Below are 19,272 nucleotides of genomic sequence, written 5' to 3' on the forward strand. Positions count from 1 at the left end.
AAAAGATCTACTTCACAAATAAAAAAACTAATATTTACTCACCCGTATGTCATTTCAAACCTGTATGACTCTTCTGCAGAACACAAATGATACTTTATTGGACGTTGGTAATCGAACATTGGCTTCCATTGACTTCTATTGTAAGGACACAAAACCTCTAAAGACATTTTTAGCAGAATATCTTCTTTTGTGTTCCACAGACTAAAGAAAATTATTTTGAAAGACATGAGAGTGAATGACAATATGTTTATTTTTGGGTGAACTCTCCCTTAAAGCATTTATACTTTAAAGTGCTTACAAAGTGCTTAAAGTAATATAAACTGTAATCTTCCTAACAATGGCTGACCTTTATTCAACACTTACACGTACAATATATATCCTCATAAAAGCATAATTTGACCTGTCAGGTACATTAATTAGTCAATAATAATATTCACAACACTGGAAGAAAAAACACCCAAAAACAGAATCAAGAATAACTTTATTAAAGTCACCTTACAAACATAAATATTTTCACTCTACATTCAATGTATCCATTCGACAACATATATCGGTTTCTTTTATTGTCCAGTAAACATTTTTGCATTGTTTTTGCACTTTTCAACATCCACTAAAACGTTGCCGATGTGTCATCACATCTAGATATGTTTAGATATATTTTCAACATATTTACTCAGGGAACTCCAGGAACAGTACATTAAGATAAATGTGTGGCAAACGCTGTGCATTTCAACTCACAGAAAGCCACAACGTGGCTTCTGAACAGCAGAACAACAAGGCTATAGATTCAGGTAGTCTCAGAGAGGGGCATTCATTGATTGTGTAAAACGCCACAATCGCATACAAATCTAAAGCCTTTAGTTTCAGGATGACCACACAAACTTCTCCTATGAGAAAAAGTGGAGAAAATGTGCAAAATGCAAAACACAACATTGACAAAAAGCTACATCCATCCATTTTAGGGCAAGCAACACAGCTTTAAAAGCCCCATTAAGACTCTGCAGTGCAATCTGTGCATATTTAGACATAACACATACATGCGGTACAAAGACTGAATTGATTCAGAGGGAGTAGAGCCACAGCCGAGTTTAGTTCAACCACCATCAGCACACAGAAGCGAAGTGACTGCCCTAGCGATTTTTCATGGATTTAAACTGTTCTCTTCTAATAACTGAGACAACGCAAACTGTTTTTATGTGTGCACAAACTGAAACTGTCCGCACAAGTTAAATACACTATGGAGCACGTTTCAGAGCTCACCGGAAAAAAATAACAGCCATTTGCTCATCTTTAATGCAAAACTGCACAGGAGTTTCCGAGACCACAAAGTCTCCCTGAGAATCAAATCTTTAGAAAAATATTTCAGTCGTCATTTTTCATTTTCCCTCAGAGTCTAAACGCAGCTTTATTCATAAATAAGGCAACTATATTAATACTAAGGTCTTGTAGAATTACAAAGGGCGACAACCCCTCAAACTAGTGGGTTTTAGGTCTTGACATGCAAAAGCAGTTTTGCTTTGTTGATGTAAATGCGCATCTTGGTGCCTTGTCAAGGCCAAGAACAAGTGCATTTGTAGTGTTTTTAAATCTGAAGCATTTTAGCACTAAAGTGATCCAAAAATGAAACGCAAATGCTAAAAAAGATGGTCAACCTAAATCACAAACACTACAACTACTGAATACAATCATTCCACCACCATTCCATTGTAAATCCTGCTAAAGAAAATTCAAGTCTGGTTATTTATTTCACTAAAATAAAGTGCTTAAATACATTCCTTGACTAAGTGAATTGAAATAAGAGTGTTATTATTGCAAACTAACACTGGTTGGAAATATGGGATATTTACACAGTAGTAGTCTGGTGATGAATTTGCAAAACCAGGCAACTTAAAATGAGAAGAAAATCTAATTTGAACTTGTCCAAACAACCTAACTTTAGGCAATCATGGTAAAGAGTTAACACCACATTAGTTGTCAATCACCATGAGGACTGCGTACATGTACATACAGCAACCTTATGAATGAAAATAAATAAACAATATAGAAAAATAAATTAAAATTAAAAAAGCTAAACAATGTTCTTTTTGGACCATTAGATTATTTAAACATAGATGATTAAAATGAGGTTATTTGTCCCTTACATCCTCCTTTTGATGCACACGTTACTTATTTCAATATGCGAGACATTAGGTTTTCCAGCTAATAAAAAATCTAATTCTGTGAGCAAAATGTTAAATTTGTGTGATCTTATAACTGTCTGAACAGAAGTTTATCCTGCTGATATTGAACACTGCCATCCAGTGGAATGATATTTATATTAGCCAAAGAGATCAGATCTGGATTATTAAGACCAGGTCAAGCCTTTTTAGTGCATGAAATTCCAGTTACGTCACTGAAATAAATTAACTGATGGATGCAGCCATTTTATCTCCAGTTTTCTTTACTCTAAAGCTTTTATGAGATCTCTGAATAATTTTATAACTAATTTATTTTAAAGAGGTCTTGCATATTCTTGGTCTCTGGTGTTCCACTGAAGACAAAAGGTCATTCAGAATTGGAACAACATGAAGTAAGGTTGAGTATGTGATGGCATAACTTTCATGTTTAGATGAGCTATGCCTTTAATATGTTTCTGTTATTCAATATTCTAGTTATTCACTGATGAGATGAAAGTAAAACCTTGGGTCTCCTTATTCCATCATGCAGGCTCTTTTTTGGCCAACTGATGTTTCACTTCCTCCTGAGTGCAAACCGGCCCTTCTGGACAACTTATTTTTCTAGTCCAAATGAAAATGAAAGAGTAAAACCAAAACTATTATGAACAGTCCTTAGATTCCTCTCACCGGGACTGAACACCGAGGTTGATTTTTAAGTTCTCATACACCACGTAGCTTATACTGACGGCAGGTATGACCTTCATAAAGTTTGGTGCCAAGCCTCTATAGAGTCCAATAGCGCCCTCTGTCCGTACAATGTGTCTGAAGAGACCGCTCATTGTCATCTGAGGGCCGCCTTCCACTGACGCTGTAAAATACAAAGTAAGAAAACATAAGGGAAAAATGACCAATATCACAGTTTATTGAGTAAATATCTGAGCGTGTAGTAACAAATAAATCCAATTTAACAAGTTAATAATATTTCATAACAAAGCAAAATCAGTACAGTAAACAGTGAGGTAATCTTCTCTTGCCAGATTTTCTGAAGCTAAGCGGTCAAACAACTTCAGAGAGAGTTTAGCGACTTACCTTGAGCTTGCATACGTGTCCTCACTAAGGCTAATGGGTAGCTTGCTAACTGTCCACAAGTACTAGACATTGTACCACACGCTAGCAGCACAAACACACCCGGATCAGCACTGTCTGTGGCAAACTTCTGCAGCCACGAGTTCTTGAGCGTCTACAAACAGAGAGTGTTACATTTAACTCAATTTAACAACACGCATATTTACGGCTAAAAACAACCTCACTTTGCTTAAATAATGACAGATGCCTAATGTAATATGTTTCTTACACTTTTCATGTCTTGACAAGTGAAAATGAAAAACTTGTAGTCTTGTTTAGCATGACATTTACATTTGTATTATTGTGCAGTAGTTTACCTCATAAACTGCCAGGTCTATTCCAGCATACGGGATGATACCCAGCATATTGGGAATATAACCTTTGTAGAAAGCTGCCACGCCCTCCTTCTTAAATATGTGTTTAGCACTGTCCACGATACCATTGTACTGACCCGTCCTTCCCAGGGCAAGTCGGGTTTTTAAAACCTTCAAGAAAAAACAAACAAATGAATATCTTAATAAAACGTGGTTTGATCTAGAAAGCTATCATCAAAATCCTATTAATATTACTTTAATTTCAGAAATGGCAGGTGGTTATTAAGCATGTCTGGAATATAGTTTATAAATAATAATTGTACCTTATAGACATAACAAAGAGTGTGAGTGTAGTCTGGGGAAAGCTTGAGATGAATAATTATTATGTAAACCACAGAATGAAAGGTTTTGTTTTTACCTCCATTGGGTAGATGCTACTCTGAGCAATAGCTCCAGCCAGAGACCCAGCAACCAACCTCTCCAAGATCCCCAATGTCTCCTGATTAATGCCAATCAGACGTTTGATCTGAGAAACAAACAGCAGAGTCTTAGGTTGGTGATGTCAAAGGGAGCACAACCAATTTCATTTTCAGTACTTGACCCAAAGTCATCTTACTTCTGCTGTTTATCTGTTAACGTGGCTGTTCAGCATTTAGCATGCTAATAATTGTGCATATTGTTTGGCATTTTTCTCTCAGTATATTAAGTTCTAAACATCTCTAAAATAGGAAAAGCTTTAAGGGACAGTTCACCCAAAAATGAAAATTCTGTCATGAATTACTCACTCTCTAGTTGTTCCAAACATGTATATATTTCTTTGTTTGGTTGACACAGAGAAAGATATTTGGATGAATGCTTGTAACCAAACAGTTCTTGGACCCCCATTGACTACTATAGTAGGAAAAATGACAATGGTGGTCAAAAGTGCCCAGAACTGTTTGCTTTTCTTACAGAACAAAGAAATTATAAGTAATTTTTGGGGTCCAAGAACTGTTTGGTTATAAGCATTCTTCCAAATATCTTTGTTCATCAGAACAAATACATTTATACAGATTTGGAACAACTAGAAGGTGAGTAAATTATTTTTGGGTGAACTATCCCTTTAAGTAAATATAAGAGCATGCTACCTGCTCATACGCCATGAACTTGATTGCAGATTCGGGTGCTATCTTCAATACATTGAGACCGTTCCCTCTCCATAGCGATCGAAATCCACCCTCACGGATCATGTGGGTGAATCCTCCAAAGATTCCCATGGTGTTGCTCCGTGACGAATGAACCTGCCAACACCATTTCAGCTGTTATACATTTCATTCTCCAATAAATGATTTTAGTATCCTCTTCCCAAACAATCGGTGTTTTCACATTCAGCACATGAATTTTATGAAATCTAAATGCAACTTGCAAGGTCATCCAAAGACCGGAACATCATGCACTATAGTGCCTCCTGTAGTCTCCCAAGAGCAGCAGTGGTGACAGGGGAGCTCACTAACACTTCATGTAGCATCTCTACTGGGGTTTAAACCTAAAACCTCAGGCCACCTGGCCGTTGACCTCTATGGCAATGCGATTCTCATTACGCAATGATTAATTCATGGTTCTTATGTAACCAATGCAGTGCTTTGAAACTGGTGTTGAAAACCTCAGTGGGTCGTCACTATGTCAGTGAAGCTAGCTTTAAAAAATGCTCAAAATACCGTGTTCTTTACTGTGCTATACAGTTAACTCCGTCTCATACCTGCATGAGAACTTTCAGGCGGTCCAGAGGTGCGGTACAGGTCCGAGAGACAGCTCCTGCCACGCCTCCTGCTACCAGGTGTCGCCACCACATGCCTGTTTTCTTCTCCTCCGCCGTAAACTCATCAGGGACTATCATACTTTCACCCACGTCAAATATCTAAATGGAGAAAATTACATAATGCAGTATTAGAATACACGAATAACTCCAGCACAATTCCTGAAAAAAAATGAGTTATACCTGTCATCAGTATAATGCAGAAACATAAAGACTAGGTTTGGTTAAAGCTGAATTGTGTAATTTTTGGAATTGGAATATGCAAAAATATGCAAATAAAATCTTCATGCAGGTGCCCCAAACAGGCAGTCCTGTCCCAAATGACTTTGTCTGTTCACCTAAATACAGGTACCAGAAAAATCTATGAGACGTCTCAGGAAGGATCCTGTGAAACTATGTTAAAAGGCCATTACATCAATGACGTCAACAAACCGTTGATCTGTTTAACAGGATCAGACTGGATGACTCTTTGTCCCATCCAGGGTATTTCAGGTGTGAGGAGACAAATTTAACTTAGTGGAACTGAATGACAGTGAAACTAAAGACCATTTAAAAGGAAATAGATTGTCCAGCTTTAGAGATATAGTATGTTTAGAACCTGTCTTCCTATGAGGTCAATAGAGACGATTTTCTAAGATACAGAGTTAGAACCTTTTACTTATTGCACAGCTATACAAAGCACCATAATCACCTACAAAGACAACAAGTCTGGATCCTTTGACACTTTCAACTGGAAAGCTGTAAGGTGTTGTTTTACCGTGGAGTGTTTCCAGTAGAGGATGATTTCAGGAATGTTTTCAGCAGGGTGAAGAAGGTGGTAATCTCTCCATTCATTCCAGTCAATCGTCATTGTGCCATTTTTATCCATACTGAGTAGAGAAAAAACAGACACCAGAACTAAATAAAATGTCTTACAGGCAATGTTTTGACTGTGGTAGAGGCTGCTTATTTAAAATGATAAGGCTAGCTCATGTTTCTGAATTTTATAAACTTAGATAAGAAACTGCAATATAAGACTTGCACATCAAGTCTTCTAACAATACTGCACAGACAAGCTTTTAAGAATATGTTTTTTTAGGATAATTCACATGCAAAAAAACATTACAGTTCTATGTATTACAGTTTAAAAGTTTTTTAACGAATTATACTGTCCTCAATATTTTTCTGTTCTTTCTTAAGTAAAAATATGTATATTTTTTAAATATGTAATTGATTGACATATTTTAACAGCATCTCCTTTTAAACAAAAGGAAAAACCTTCACAAAGCAAAATAAAACGGAACGGAGGACTCTGCAGATGAAACCCAAATGCAAAGCAAGCCAAACGTGCAGGCAGGAGACCACTACTTACTACATTATAGGGGCCCATATATGACCCCTCCTTATTCTGATAAGATGAGCAGAGAGAGAGAGAGAGAGAGAGTGGGGGGTTGGATCACAAGAAGGAAAGAGTGATAAAGAGCAGAAATAGAAACTGTGTAACGAAAGACATTCACACATACAGTTGCAAACACACACAGAGCACAGGACTTTTAAGACGGAGTTATGACATATTACCCTGAGTCACACTTTTGAACAAATGATCCTGACACATGTCATAAGTTAGTGTATAAAATGTTGACGTTTATAATTTGACTTTGATCGAACAATGTTAAAAATGTCCACAGAATGGCTCTGAGCAAGTGTGATGAATACAGACAATACAGTGAATTCAATGTAAAGGCCTATTGAAGGTAAGTGCTCATGCCTCTAGGCCACCTCAACAGTGCAGATCAAGTCTGGATTATTTCTGAGTGGCAAAGTGATTGATAATTTACCTCTTGAGGATCTTCTCAGCCTGTTCTTCAGATATATGTACCCCAAGGTCTCTTAATGACTGCATGATCTCCTGGGAATCTATGTGACCTACAGAGAAAAACTATTTAAGTATCCATTGAAGAACAAAATCTCTGCACATTCATACTTTTGTGGCAGATGCGCTTTTATTGAACTTGTTAATCACTATTTGTGAGTGACATGCTGATAGCCAAAAACAGATGACGCAGCAACAAATTGCAGAATTCCCATCGTCATATGGATAAAAATATACCTGACAAATATCACATTCCTCGTATATCATATATAACATTCCAATATATATAATAAATATACAATATATCAAATGTCATATTCCTTTCATATTCAAGTTTCAAATTCTTTCAATACTACCATGAATTGTATTGAATTCTTCACTGTATGTAGTCTTATCAGTATGTATTCTATAAATTGGATTATTTCCGGTTTTCTGTTTTGCTTTTTTATGTAAAGCCGCCTTAAAACCATACAACGTTAAAACTGAATAATAAAACGATGTAAAATAGTTTCATCACAAGCAAGACGATTTTTGAGTTCACCTGCTATTTAAACTGAATCTGCATAAGAATGTATTTTTAATACACAAAAAATTATATTTTAGTTTAAATATGTAATATGTCACAAAGTCTACAGTTCTGACCGTCGTTCTTTTTATCCAGACTCTTGAAGACCAGCCTCAGTTTCTTCTCATGGTCTCTCAGATAGTGCACAAACTCCTCAAAGTCTAACTGACCATCGAGGTCCTTGTCTCCAGCCTTGACAATTTTCTAAAACACGTACACAAGCACAATACATTAGAGGAATTCACATCAAAACATCGTTTTGTTTTAGGTCAGTGAGCATGTGTTTTTCAGGGTGTTGAGCTAATGGACACTATAGGCAGACATATGTTCTTTGTTTGCAGTAGAGAGTATTGAAAGGACAATGAACCTTCTCGTGTGCATCAGAGTTTATATGGCCCATTCTGAACATGTTTGACATTAGTATACAAGCTCTCTGAACCACTGTAGGTAATGGATAGAGATGGAAAAGAAGAGTTAATCATTAACTTGCAGATGAGAAACAAAGGATATTTTGGTTTAGATATTGCAAATAGGCCTGAAACCTGCTTAACCAGGTTCTCATGATGTGCATAACTCATAAGGTGTTCTCTACACTATTTTTAATCACAATCTGAAAAACAGTGAACACCCTACCACATAATGAATCAATAACAAGCGAGTATAAAATATGACCCACTTTTAAATGGACAGTTTACCCAAAAATCATTTACCCATCCTCAAGTCGTTTCAAACCCATGTAAATTTCGTTGTTCTGCTGAACACAAAGAAAGATATTTGGAAGAATGTAGGCAAACAGTTCTGGGGCACTATTGATTCCCACAGTATGGAAAAATACTATGGTAGTCAATGGTGCCCCAGAACTCTTTAGTTTCCACATTCTTCAAAATATCTTCTTTTGTGTTCAACGGAACAAAGATTTTCATACAGTGTTGGAACAACTTGAGGGTGAGTAAATGATGACGCATACATTTTAGGGTGAACTCTACCTTTAACATTCACTACACGTAACGGTGATCACACAACAGATTGCTTCTGATATTTTCATTCTAAAATATAAAACACTTTATTGTCAATGACACAGAATGACCTTGAACCCAAAATTTTGTTTCCACTGTCATGACCAACTTGTCTTGTCTGTTGAGCCTTCACAGTGTCCGGATTAAGTGCAAATAAGACGGCTATCTTTAACCTGCTTTGTACTGGCTGTGCTGTATGTCAAATCCCAAGTGATGTTTATAGGACTGTCAGACACAAGCAAAAACCCAGATTACATAAGGAATCTTCTTACCAAGATCTGACAAATGAAAGTAAAAGAGAGTCAGTTGGTTTCAGTAAACTACTCTCCTTTCAAACTTGGCTTTAAAACAGTATTGTTAGCTCTTGTGTCATGAAATTGAGTATGATGTTCACCAGCAGTAGTCATACAATCTAGATTAAATTCATTTATTCCATTATGAATTAAGGCTGGACATGAACGGAGAGGACGCAAAACCCCTCACCGCATGCAAAAATCTGTATCTGAAAATAAGCCTAAATTTAAATGTATTATATAGACACCAAACTGGCTTAGAATCAACCAAAAGCAAACAGAAGGCAAGCCGGGAAATATTTTAATTGTAAAACACAATACAAATGACATACCTTTCGCCATTTTCTGTATGAGGTGAACTCGTTCGATGGAAGAAATAAACTCAGCTTGAAAAGAGACTTTAATTGCGCTGGTAAACTATCTGACTCGAAATACTCAAATTCTGTCTGTTCTAAAATAGGCACTGGCATGTAAAGACACACGCACAACATGTTCAAAACTGAATACTAATAATACAAAAATAAAGAAAACTCAATGCGCAAAGAATTAGACATCCAAAGTGTACGCAGCTCACTTCATGAAGCTCTCCGTATTGTAATGCAGGTGTTTCTCACACATGGGATTACAGTGAACATAAATCCCTCCTATTTCAAGGCTTGTACTGCACACTGCAGTGTCATAGGTTCACATCATATTGCCTAGCAGCAGTTATTGGTTCAATAAGACTAAAACTATGATCTTGTAACACTATAAATAAAAAGTAAATACTTTGTATAAAATGTTTTGTACTCTAGAAAAACAACAATAAAATAAACTCAGATTTTCAAAAAATGTGTTAAATCGCCCCAGATTTAGGGCCCGTCCACACCGGGACGATAATCGCGCACTTTTATCGTCGACTTTTAACACGTCGTGACTAAACAAAGGGCGCCAATGTGAATGTGCACACCGGAAAACAGCAGGTGTAAAAGCGTCTTTTTTTTTAACACCTCGGGCACGTTTTTTGGTTTGACGCGGCGCGTTAAAAACTGGCCTTCCCATGACATTGAACGAAGAGGAACCGAGATGAATTCTTCTTCTGTGTGACAAGTGAGTGTCAGAATGCATAAAGTTGCGCAGCACCACCTTGTGTACCAGGGTGTTTCTGTTTTTCATTAAGCGCCATCTATGTCAGGGAGTGAATTTGCATTTTCCCTCGGCTCATCGCCAGTAAAAATCGTTTGGGTATGAACTCCGAAAAACGTCTCGAAAAACGCTGGCAATAAGCGCGTGCGATTAACGTCCCGGTCTGTACGTACCTTTAGAATCATAAAATGAAACAATGCAGAATTTTTTTAGTGGTTACCACAAAAAGTAAACCTCGTGATTCAGGTGAGGTGCTAAGGTGGTAAGGTGCGCACTCGTTGTTTTCCTGGCGCCCGTGTTCTAGATGTCTCTGCGCAGGTACCTGCAATCCTGAAGGACGACGCTAATGTTGGAGCTGTCGTGCTGCACGCGGGGGTGAACGATGTCAGGATGCGGCTGTCGGAGATCCTGAAGAGGGACTTCAGGAGTCTGATAGAGACTGTACGCAACGCATCGCCCATGGCGAGGATCATCGTATCAGGGCCGCTTCCTACCTACCGACGAGGGAATGAAAATTGAACAGGAGCTGCTCTTTGTTAATAATTTTGATCTGTTCTGCTCTTCCGCCCCGACGTCCTGCACCTCAGCAGCATCGGAGCGGATCTTCTGTCTAACAACATCTCAAAGACGCTACGCACCGTTTGACTACGTCTCCCACCGGTAAATCAAAACGTTAACCATAGTCTGTGTTCCTCCAACTCAACTGTTATAAATATTACTGCTTCCAAATGCATAGAGACCGTATCTGTCCCCCGAATAATACTACAAAATAATAATTTAGGCAGAACTCAGAGAAAAAATCTGATCGTGATTAAACCTGAGGACAATGTAATAAACGACCAAAACCAACTCATAAAGTTCGGCCTACTTAATATTAGATGACTAAATTCAAAGGCAGTTATTGTAAATGAAATGATCACAGACAACAGTTTTGATATACTTTGCCTTACCGAAACCTGGCTTAAACCAAATGATTATTACGGTCTAAATGATTGTACCCCACCAAGCTACTGTTATATGCATGAGCCACGTCCGGTTGGTCGAGGTGGTGGTGTCGCAACAATCTTTAGAGACTTTCTTACTGTAACTCAGAGAACAGAGCATAGATTTAAATCATTTGAAGTGCTTGCGTTGAACATAATTGTTCCAAACGAAAGTAAAAAACCATTGCTTTCTTTTACATTGGCTACTGTGTATAGACCCACTGGTCCCTACACTGATTTTCTGAAAGAGTTTGCGGACTTCTTATCGGACCTATTGGTTAACGTTGATAAAGTACTAATTGTCAGAGATTTTAATACCCATGTAGATAGTGCTAACGATGCATTAGCAGTGGCGTTTACAGAGCTACTACATTCTTTGGGAGTAACACAACACATCAATGGACCCATTCATTGATTTAATCATACACTAGACTTGATTATATCTTACGGAGCCGATCTAACCAATATAGATATTATACCTAAAAGCGACGATGTCACCGATCACCATCTTATAACATGTACACTGCGCACTGCAGAAATCAGCCGTTTAACTCGTTATCGACAGGGTAGAACAATTACCTCGACCACTAAAGATCGTTTCACAAAGAGCTTGCCAGATCTGACTCCTTTAATAACTATACCAATAAATACAGAATCGCTCGATGACACGACCAGCAAATTGGGCACTATTTTCTCTAATACATTAGAAGCTGTCGCACCTATGAAGTCAAAAAAGATTAATGAGATAAACTTAGCACCATGGTACAATAGCACCACTCGCTCCCTTAAAAGAGAAATACGTAAACTGGAGCTCAAATGGAAACAAACTTAATTAGAGGTCTTTAAAATTGCTTGGAAAGAGAGTGCAAATTGTTATAAAAAGGCACTAAAAGCAGCAAAGGCTGAGCACCTCCGTAACCTCATAGAAACTAACAAAAACAATCCAAGGTCTTTATTTAGTACAGTTGCTAAATTAACAAATAAACAGACATCACCTGACCTGGTTATTCCGCCGCACCTTGGTAGTAGAGGTGGGCGGAATGGCCAAAAATCTATTTCACGGAATCAGTAATTTTATTTCACGGTAACGATATATTTCATGAAACAATCTCCCATTATAATTCAATATTTTATACCTCATTTTTCTTAGATTTATTTAACTAATTTATTTATTACAGTTCATTTAAATGCTCACCATAGTTAAAATGTAGGCAAGTTATGAAAATGTACTAAAGATATCAAATGAATTTCTTATAATCAGATCTATTATTTATTCATATTTATCTTCTGGCTATATCATATGTATACAGTAGGAAGATAGAGAACATATATAACAATAAAGTATGAATATGCACAAACAATGAGAGTACAGTATATGACTAGTGTTATAAACTGGTGTTCATGGGATCTGTACTGTAAGTCTTTATCGCTCTTCACTCTCTATTAGATGAGCAATTTTAGTGTGTTGTGACTCTCTGTCTTTAGGTTTGTTTATTCTCGGGCTTGATTTTTCGCTGCGAGTCTCTGGTGACTCCTCACGCATCTCCCAAAACTGGAGGTAGAAGCGTGTCACATCAAAGTGATCGCAGGCATCATCACGCATTTCAACACAACATGACTTCTGAAATACGTGTTGAGAATGAGCTTTTTTAAATGCTGGCTCAGATCCCTGCACGAGCTCTGCGGTTGAGAGAAGCGCCGGACTGGAGCGGATCACTAAACTACAGACTGAAAGAAGGTCAAAAGAATGTTTGATACGTTCATTTGTTACGGGTGGATTAATTCATTAGTTTTTTTCAGAATAGCGCCTAATTTGCAGTGCGCCGAGTTAACCACGCCTACTTATTTACATTCCGCGGAATACACGGAATAGAAAAATCTCTTACGGTTGGCATTTTATTCCACGGTAACGGAATATTCCGTCATTCTGCCCAGCCCTACTTGGTAGCAATGAATTCATTAAATTGTTTACAGAGACAATCAAAAACATACGGGACAAAATAGTAAAAACTCAACCTCCAAGTCTGTCCTATGAATTAGTACCAACCATCACCCCAAAAGAAAAGCTACAGTGTTTCTCACCTATAAAACAGTAAGATTTAATTAAACTTATTGCAACATCTAAACCTACAACTTGCTTATTAGACCCCATACCAACTAAATTATTAAAAGAGTTATTACCCGTTGCAATTGAGCCCATTTGTAACATTATCAACTCTTCAATTAATCTAGGCCATGTCCCAGGACCCTTTAAACTGGCCGTCATTAAGCCTCTTATCAAGAAACCAAACTTAGACCCCAATGAACTAGGAAACTAGGCTTTAGACCGCATCATAATACTGAAACTGCGCTCGTTAAAATTACAAATGACTTGCTTATAGCATCAGATAAAGGTAACATCTCACTCCTAGTCCTGCTTGACCTTAGTGCTGCGTTCGATACTGTAGTGTAGACCATAAAATACTTCTAGATCGCTTACACAATTATAACAGTATTCAGGGACAGGCACTACAATGGTTCAGATCTTACTTATCAGACAGACATCGATTTGTCCATTTAAATGAGGAATCATCAAATCTAACGCAAGTAAATTATGGATTACCTCAGGGATAGGTTTTAGGACCCTTGCTATTCTCCATATACATGCTGCCCCTTGGAAACATTATTAGAAAAAATGGAATTAGCTTCCACTGTTATGCAGATGATACTCAGCTATATATCTCATCAAGACCAGATGATTCCTTCCAGCTATCCAAATTGGCAGAGTGCATCGAAGATATAAAACATTGGATGACTTGTAATTTCCTTCTTTTAAATTCTAATAAAACTGAAATATTACTTATCGGACCAAAGACACGTGAGCAGAATATTTCGGATTATAACCTGCAAATTGAAGGCTGCACTGTTACTTCAACAAATACAGTTAAAGACCTAGGCGTTATATTAGACAGCAACCTGTCATTTAAAAATCACATCTCAAATGTCACAAAAACAGCCTAACTTCCACCTTAGAAATGTTGCCAAATTGCGAAATATTTTATGTGTTGCTGATGCAGAGAAGATTATTCATGCATTTGTGACCTCAAGACTTGACTACTGTAATGCACTGCTTAGTGGTTGTCCTGCATCATCAACAAGCAAACTACAGTTAGTTCAGAATGCAGCTGCCAGAGTTCTAACCAGGTCCAGAAAATACGATCACATAACCCCAATGTTATCAACCCTTCACTGGTTACCCATTAAGTATCGTATTGACTTTAAAGTTCTTTTAATCACTTATAAAGCCTTAAACGGTTCCACCAAAAATCCACCAAAGGGGGTAGAGCTTTCTCATACGTAGCACCTAAACTCTGGAATAGCCTTCCCGATACTATTCGAGGGTCAGACACATGCTCCCAATTTAAATCTAGATTAAAGATACATCTTTTCAGCCAAGCATTCACTTAATGCAAAATATGCTAAATAAACCACCGGGAGACTGCATTTATTAGATATTATTTACTAGAATAATCTTGCTTGTTCTATAAAGTGAAAGTGAAGTGAAAGTAAAAAGTGAAGTGACCTATTAGTCAGATATGGTGACCCATACCCGAAATGTGACCTCTGCATTTAACAGCCTGTAAAGCTGCTTTGGAACAATGAACATTGTGAAAAGCGCTATATAAATAAAATTGAATTCAATTGAATTCAATCATTTCAACATCAGGATCTGTTAAAATTATGTCTAGACACTTTACTTTGATGTTCCAAGACGCATGAGAAAACCTCTAAATTTTGTTCGATTTGCATTTGATTCTCTCTGCAATACCTGCTGGAGTTCCTTAGGGGGCGCCACCATAATCAGCACCGTTGTTTTCTTTGTGGATGCTGTGCCTTTGCTTCCGTCTTGACCGGCTGAATCTACTTGTATAGCTTGTTCCTTCTGTCCTTCCTTTATTGCGGTACCTTCTACACGTTGTTCCTGAAGTTCATCTGGCGGCATAGTGGTACCACGCTCACACGTTGTGACTCCCAGAATCCACTGGGACAGTGAGAACCACATTTTCGTCAGCAACTCCATCAAGACGCTTCAAGGCTATTTGCGCTTGTAAATTTACGAGTTTGTGTCTTTGATCATTGCAACTTCTAGCTTTGGTGTGCAAGTGTCTGTATTATGCTGATCTTCGTAAGAACTAAAATTCATAAAAATGATAAGAATGTTTCTGTGTGTGCAAGAGAGAAACTGCTTAGGCCTGGATTCCTGGGACGATGAGGGCAGATGAGGACACAAGCACACAGTTTCCTCAGCTCTCAGGCATATCCGACACTGTTCCCACAGTAACCGGTGATCACGTGAAAACTTTGAAGCGCCATCAGAAAAAGAGTCTCAGTAAACCTGCTCTCAAGAGTTTCAAAGCCATCCTCTACCAACTTCAAACCACAATGAGAGTGAAAATAAAAAAAACATGCAGCAGTCACTCTTCAGAACGAAGTCATTCACTTTTTAAGTAGCTACACAGAAGCTCAAAATCAAGACAAAAAGCCAACTTAACTACTGAATTCCAGAATCCTTAGAATTAATCAGGGATGTTTAAATGTTCCTGGTTGTTGGTGCCTACAAGCTGCTGCAGGTTAGCTACATCCATAGCCGGGAAAAAGTGATGCACAGAAAAAAGCTGCAACCTCACTGCAGCTGTGCCTCGGCCAATCAGAACGTTCCACACTGGTTGCCCCTGCTTTCAGAAAATACAGGTGGCCAATCAGAGGATGAAATACAGCCATTCGATGGAGTGATCTCTAACCCACCCAGCAATGAGGAAATTCTGCTGACTGATTATTTCTGTGTTTTTTATAGGACGTTCTGTCATCATCAGGATCTCCCAGGTAATGTCTCAAGGGTGTTTCCATGCATTTAATTCCATTTATAACAGTTTGTACAAATCATCCATAATATTCATCCTCCCTGTCAGTTTCTAGAATCTAGAAGATTTCTTTCAGGGCTTGACATTAAGCATTGTCATTCACTTGCCAGAGTACAAATATTACTTGTGTCAATATAATTGTTTCGGATCCTGATTGGTCAAGTTTGCTTATAAGCGTTTTACCTAGTGTCGGTAGATAACTTAAAATGACATTAATGTTACATACATATGGATAAATTAGGGCCATATAATTTTTAGTTTACTTAAATTTGTTTTATTTTTCTAAGTTACTAAAGTGTTTTTGAACCTTACTATAGTATACTACAGTGTTTACTACATTTTATAAATTTACTACAAGGGTACTACAATTTCCTTTAGCAAATACTACAGTAAACTGCAGTATTTTTTCAGTGTTTTGATGATAGCTTCACTCAACAGTAAAAAGCTCGTAAAATAAACTCTTGTAGCAATTCTGGAGATGAAGTTCATGTGTTTATATCCTCAGAGTTTAGACACAGACAAACCACGACCATCACTCGTTTAGTATGTTAAACTGTGCACCTCATTCACTCAGACACATAGAACAGCTAACGTTAACGTTAGATGGCGTATTTAATGTAAATAACAGGATTCCGCGTCCGGAATTCTAAGATTCTCCAGTCTCCGAAATTTGAGGTTAATTTGAGGAATTACTCCTATTTCATCCATATAAGAGAATATAAAAAATTGCCCAAACACAGCAATGCTTTCCCTGTTCTCCAGGGGGCCCTTGTACTCTTGAAAACAAACAGGTCCCCAAATTATTTACCCACTCCTATAAACGTATTTGTGCTTGTTGTGTTATGTGTGGAAGCACATGGTCTTTGCTTTGTTTGCCTTGTGCCATGTGCTCTCCTGTCACAGTCTCAGCCCTGCCCCTCGTTTCCCGTCTATCTTCCCATTAGTGTTCCCCACACCTGCACATTGTCATTATCCCTCGTTTGTTCCCCTATTTAATGCCCCTGTGTTTGCTGTCCTGTGATGGTTCGTTCTGATATCTCACTGGTGTTTAGGTCTGTGCATTCTTGTCCTGAACCTGCAAAGTATAGTGAGTTTTATTTTGTTTCTCCTGTTTTTGCCCCCTTGTGGTAAGTTTTTGTTTTAACAGTTAAGAGTTATTCTGTTGTCAGGTTTTTCCCCATCGTGGGTTTTCTGCTTTGATAAAATCTTGTTTTTTGTTATTTGCTGTCTGCGAGTGGGTTCTTTGTCAGTTTCATGAGAAGACACACCCTTTGGTCACTAGATAGGAAACCACTCAATGTAACAGACAGATTCACATAAGCTCTATTTTAAGTATTTTAAAAACCTTTCCTACATACTCCTAAACTATAGCACACAAGGAAATATTCCATGTATTCAGATGAGAAAGATCAAAGTATCTGTTTTCTACTTTAAGTATCTCCTATTGCACAGGAGAAAGTAAACAAGTCTGTTTGTTCTTTTCTAATTATCAAAGAATCAAGTGATTACAGAAGAGAAAGAATTCCTAGGAAAGCTGTCCTTTGCAACAAGATACTGATAGAATAGAACACTAATACTTTGATCCGCCTTATTGTGAAAATTAGGGATGCACCGATACCATTTTTTCAAGACCGAGTACGAGTACCGATATTTTTTTCTGGTATTCGCCGATACCTATAACCGATGCCTGTATAATGTACAATAATGTTAATAAACCAGTATCTTACAGGTACATTTTCTTTTTTTCTTTTGTTTTTAGGTGTACTTAAATTCAAGTACTATTTGTTAATCAAGTTCTATTTTTTATGATAAGTAGCACTATTTTACTAGCACATTTACTTCAGTTTACTAAAGTAAACAATATACTCTGTGGTCAAATTATAAAAAAATTAAGGGGGGTGGTGTGGTCAAATGTGAGTGTATTATAACTTGTTCAAGTCAACCGGACTTTTATTTTGACGGGACGCCGCAAAGAGCATTTGTTTAAGTTAACCGGACTTTTATTTTGACGGATCGCCGCAAATGGTGTTTGTTTATGTGCTCGTGTCCTCGTGCAGTGAAACGCTGGCGCTGAAAGCTCCACAACTGCAATGCGTTCAGTACACGCAACCGCACCACTCTTTCACACACGGTAACCCAAAACAAGCAGAATACATATTTAAACAGTAGCCTATCTGAATATTTCGTTAACTGTTACGTTAGCCGTTAGCTGTTCAGCGCTAATTTCTTGTTGGGAAATGCCTGGATTCCTCGATTCCGTTCACGTTTTCCGCATTGCGGAAATCCTAGGGCTCTATGTATGTCACGTGAGGTATCGGTCTTTGGTATCGGTGTGTCATTACGAGTATGAGTACGAGTACATGAGCTTGGTATGGGGCCGATACCGATACTGGTATCGGTGCATCCCTAGTGAAGATACATGCGAATATCTCCTTGCGCTTGGGAAACCTTCTTGTTAAAGAGATGGAAATCTGTTTCAAAACTGTATAGATTTCTTTGTTCTGTTGAAAGCAAAATAAGATATTTGGAAGAATGTTAGCAACTGAGATTTCTGGGACATCATTGACTACAATTAAAACGGTTGTCAAAGGTGGCCCAGAATGGTTTGTTTTCCTAAATTATTTAAAATATTACCAAAAAATAGAATTATTTCTACTATGGTAGTCAGTGGTGCCCCAGAAATCTCAGTTGCTAACATTCTTCCAAATATCTTTGTGTTCGTCATAACTTGAGGGCGAGTAAATCATGACAGAATTTTAATTTTGGGGTGAACTATCCCTTTAAGATAACGAAAACAATACATGAAGACCTGCAGCTCTTTAACATCCGATTGTTCTGTCTCTATGCAGTATCAGTAGACACTCTCAGCACCAGTAAGAAGCTAGTCCCAGTGCTTTATATGCATGTACAGTGAGGGAAATAATTATTTGATCCCCTGCTGATTTTGTAAGTTTGCCTGCTTAAAAAGAAATGAAGGGTCTATCATTTTTATGGTAGGTTTATTTTAACTGAGAGACAGAATAAAAAAAAACAGGGGAAAAGGTGTTATATAAAGGTTATAAATTTATTTGCATTTCAGTCAGTGAAATAAGTATTTGATCCCCAAGCAAAACATAACTTTGTACTTTGTGGAGAAACCATTGTTGG

The 19,272-nt window shown here is 37.7% G+C and overlaps 1 protein-coding gene across 1 annotated transcript in view; it reads right to left on the reverse strand.

Annotated features, from left to right (window-relative positions):
* Positions 1 to 464: 464 nt before the first annotated feature.
* The window catches only part of slc25a25b (solute carrier family 25 member 25b), a 29,673-nt gene continuing 10,865 nt past the window's right edge, over positions 465 to 19,272 (reverse strand). The window contains 9 exon segments of the mRNA XM_057359749.1: positions 465 to 3,024; positions 3,246 to 3,396; positions 3,599 to 3,766; positions 4,014 to 4,121; positions 4,723 to 4,875; positions 5,334 to 5,492; positions 6,148 to 6,259; positions 7,208 to 7,295; positions 7,885 to 8,011. Of these exon segments, the coding sequence (XP_057215732.1) occupies positions 2,840 to 3,024; positions 3,246 to 3,396; positions 3,599 to 3,766; positions 4,014 to 4,121; positions 4,723 to 4,875; positions 5,334 to 5,492; positions 6,148 to 6,259; positions 7,208 to 7,295; positions 7,885 to 8,011 (1,251 nt within the window). The 3' untranslated portion in view covers positions 465 to 2,839.

This window comes from Triplophysa rosa, linkage group LG2 (assembly GCF_024868665.1).
Source record: "Triplophysa rosa linkage group LG2, Trosa_1v2, whole genome shotgun sequence".
NCBI lineage: Eukaryota > Metazoa > Chordata > Actinopteri > Cypriniformes > Nemacheilidae > Triplophysa > Triplophysa rosa.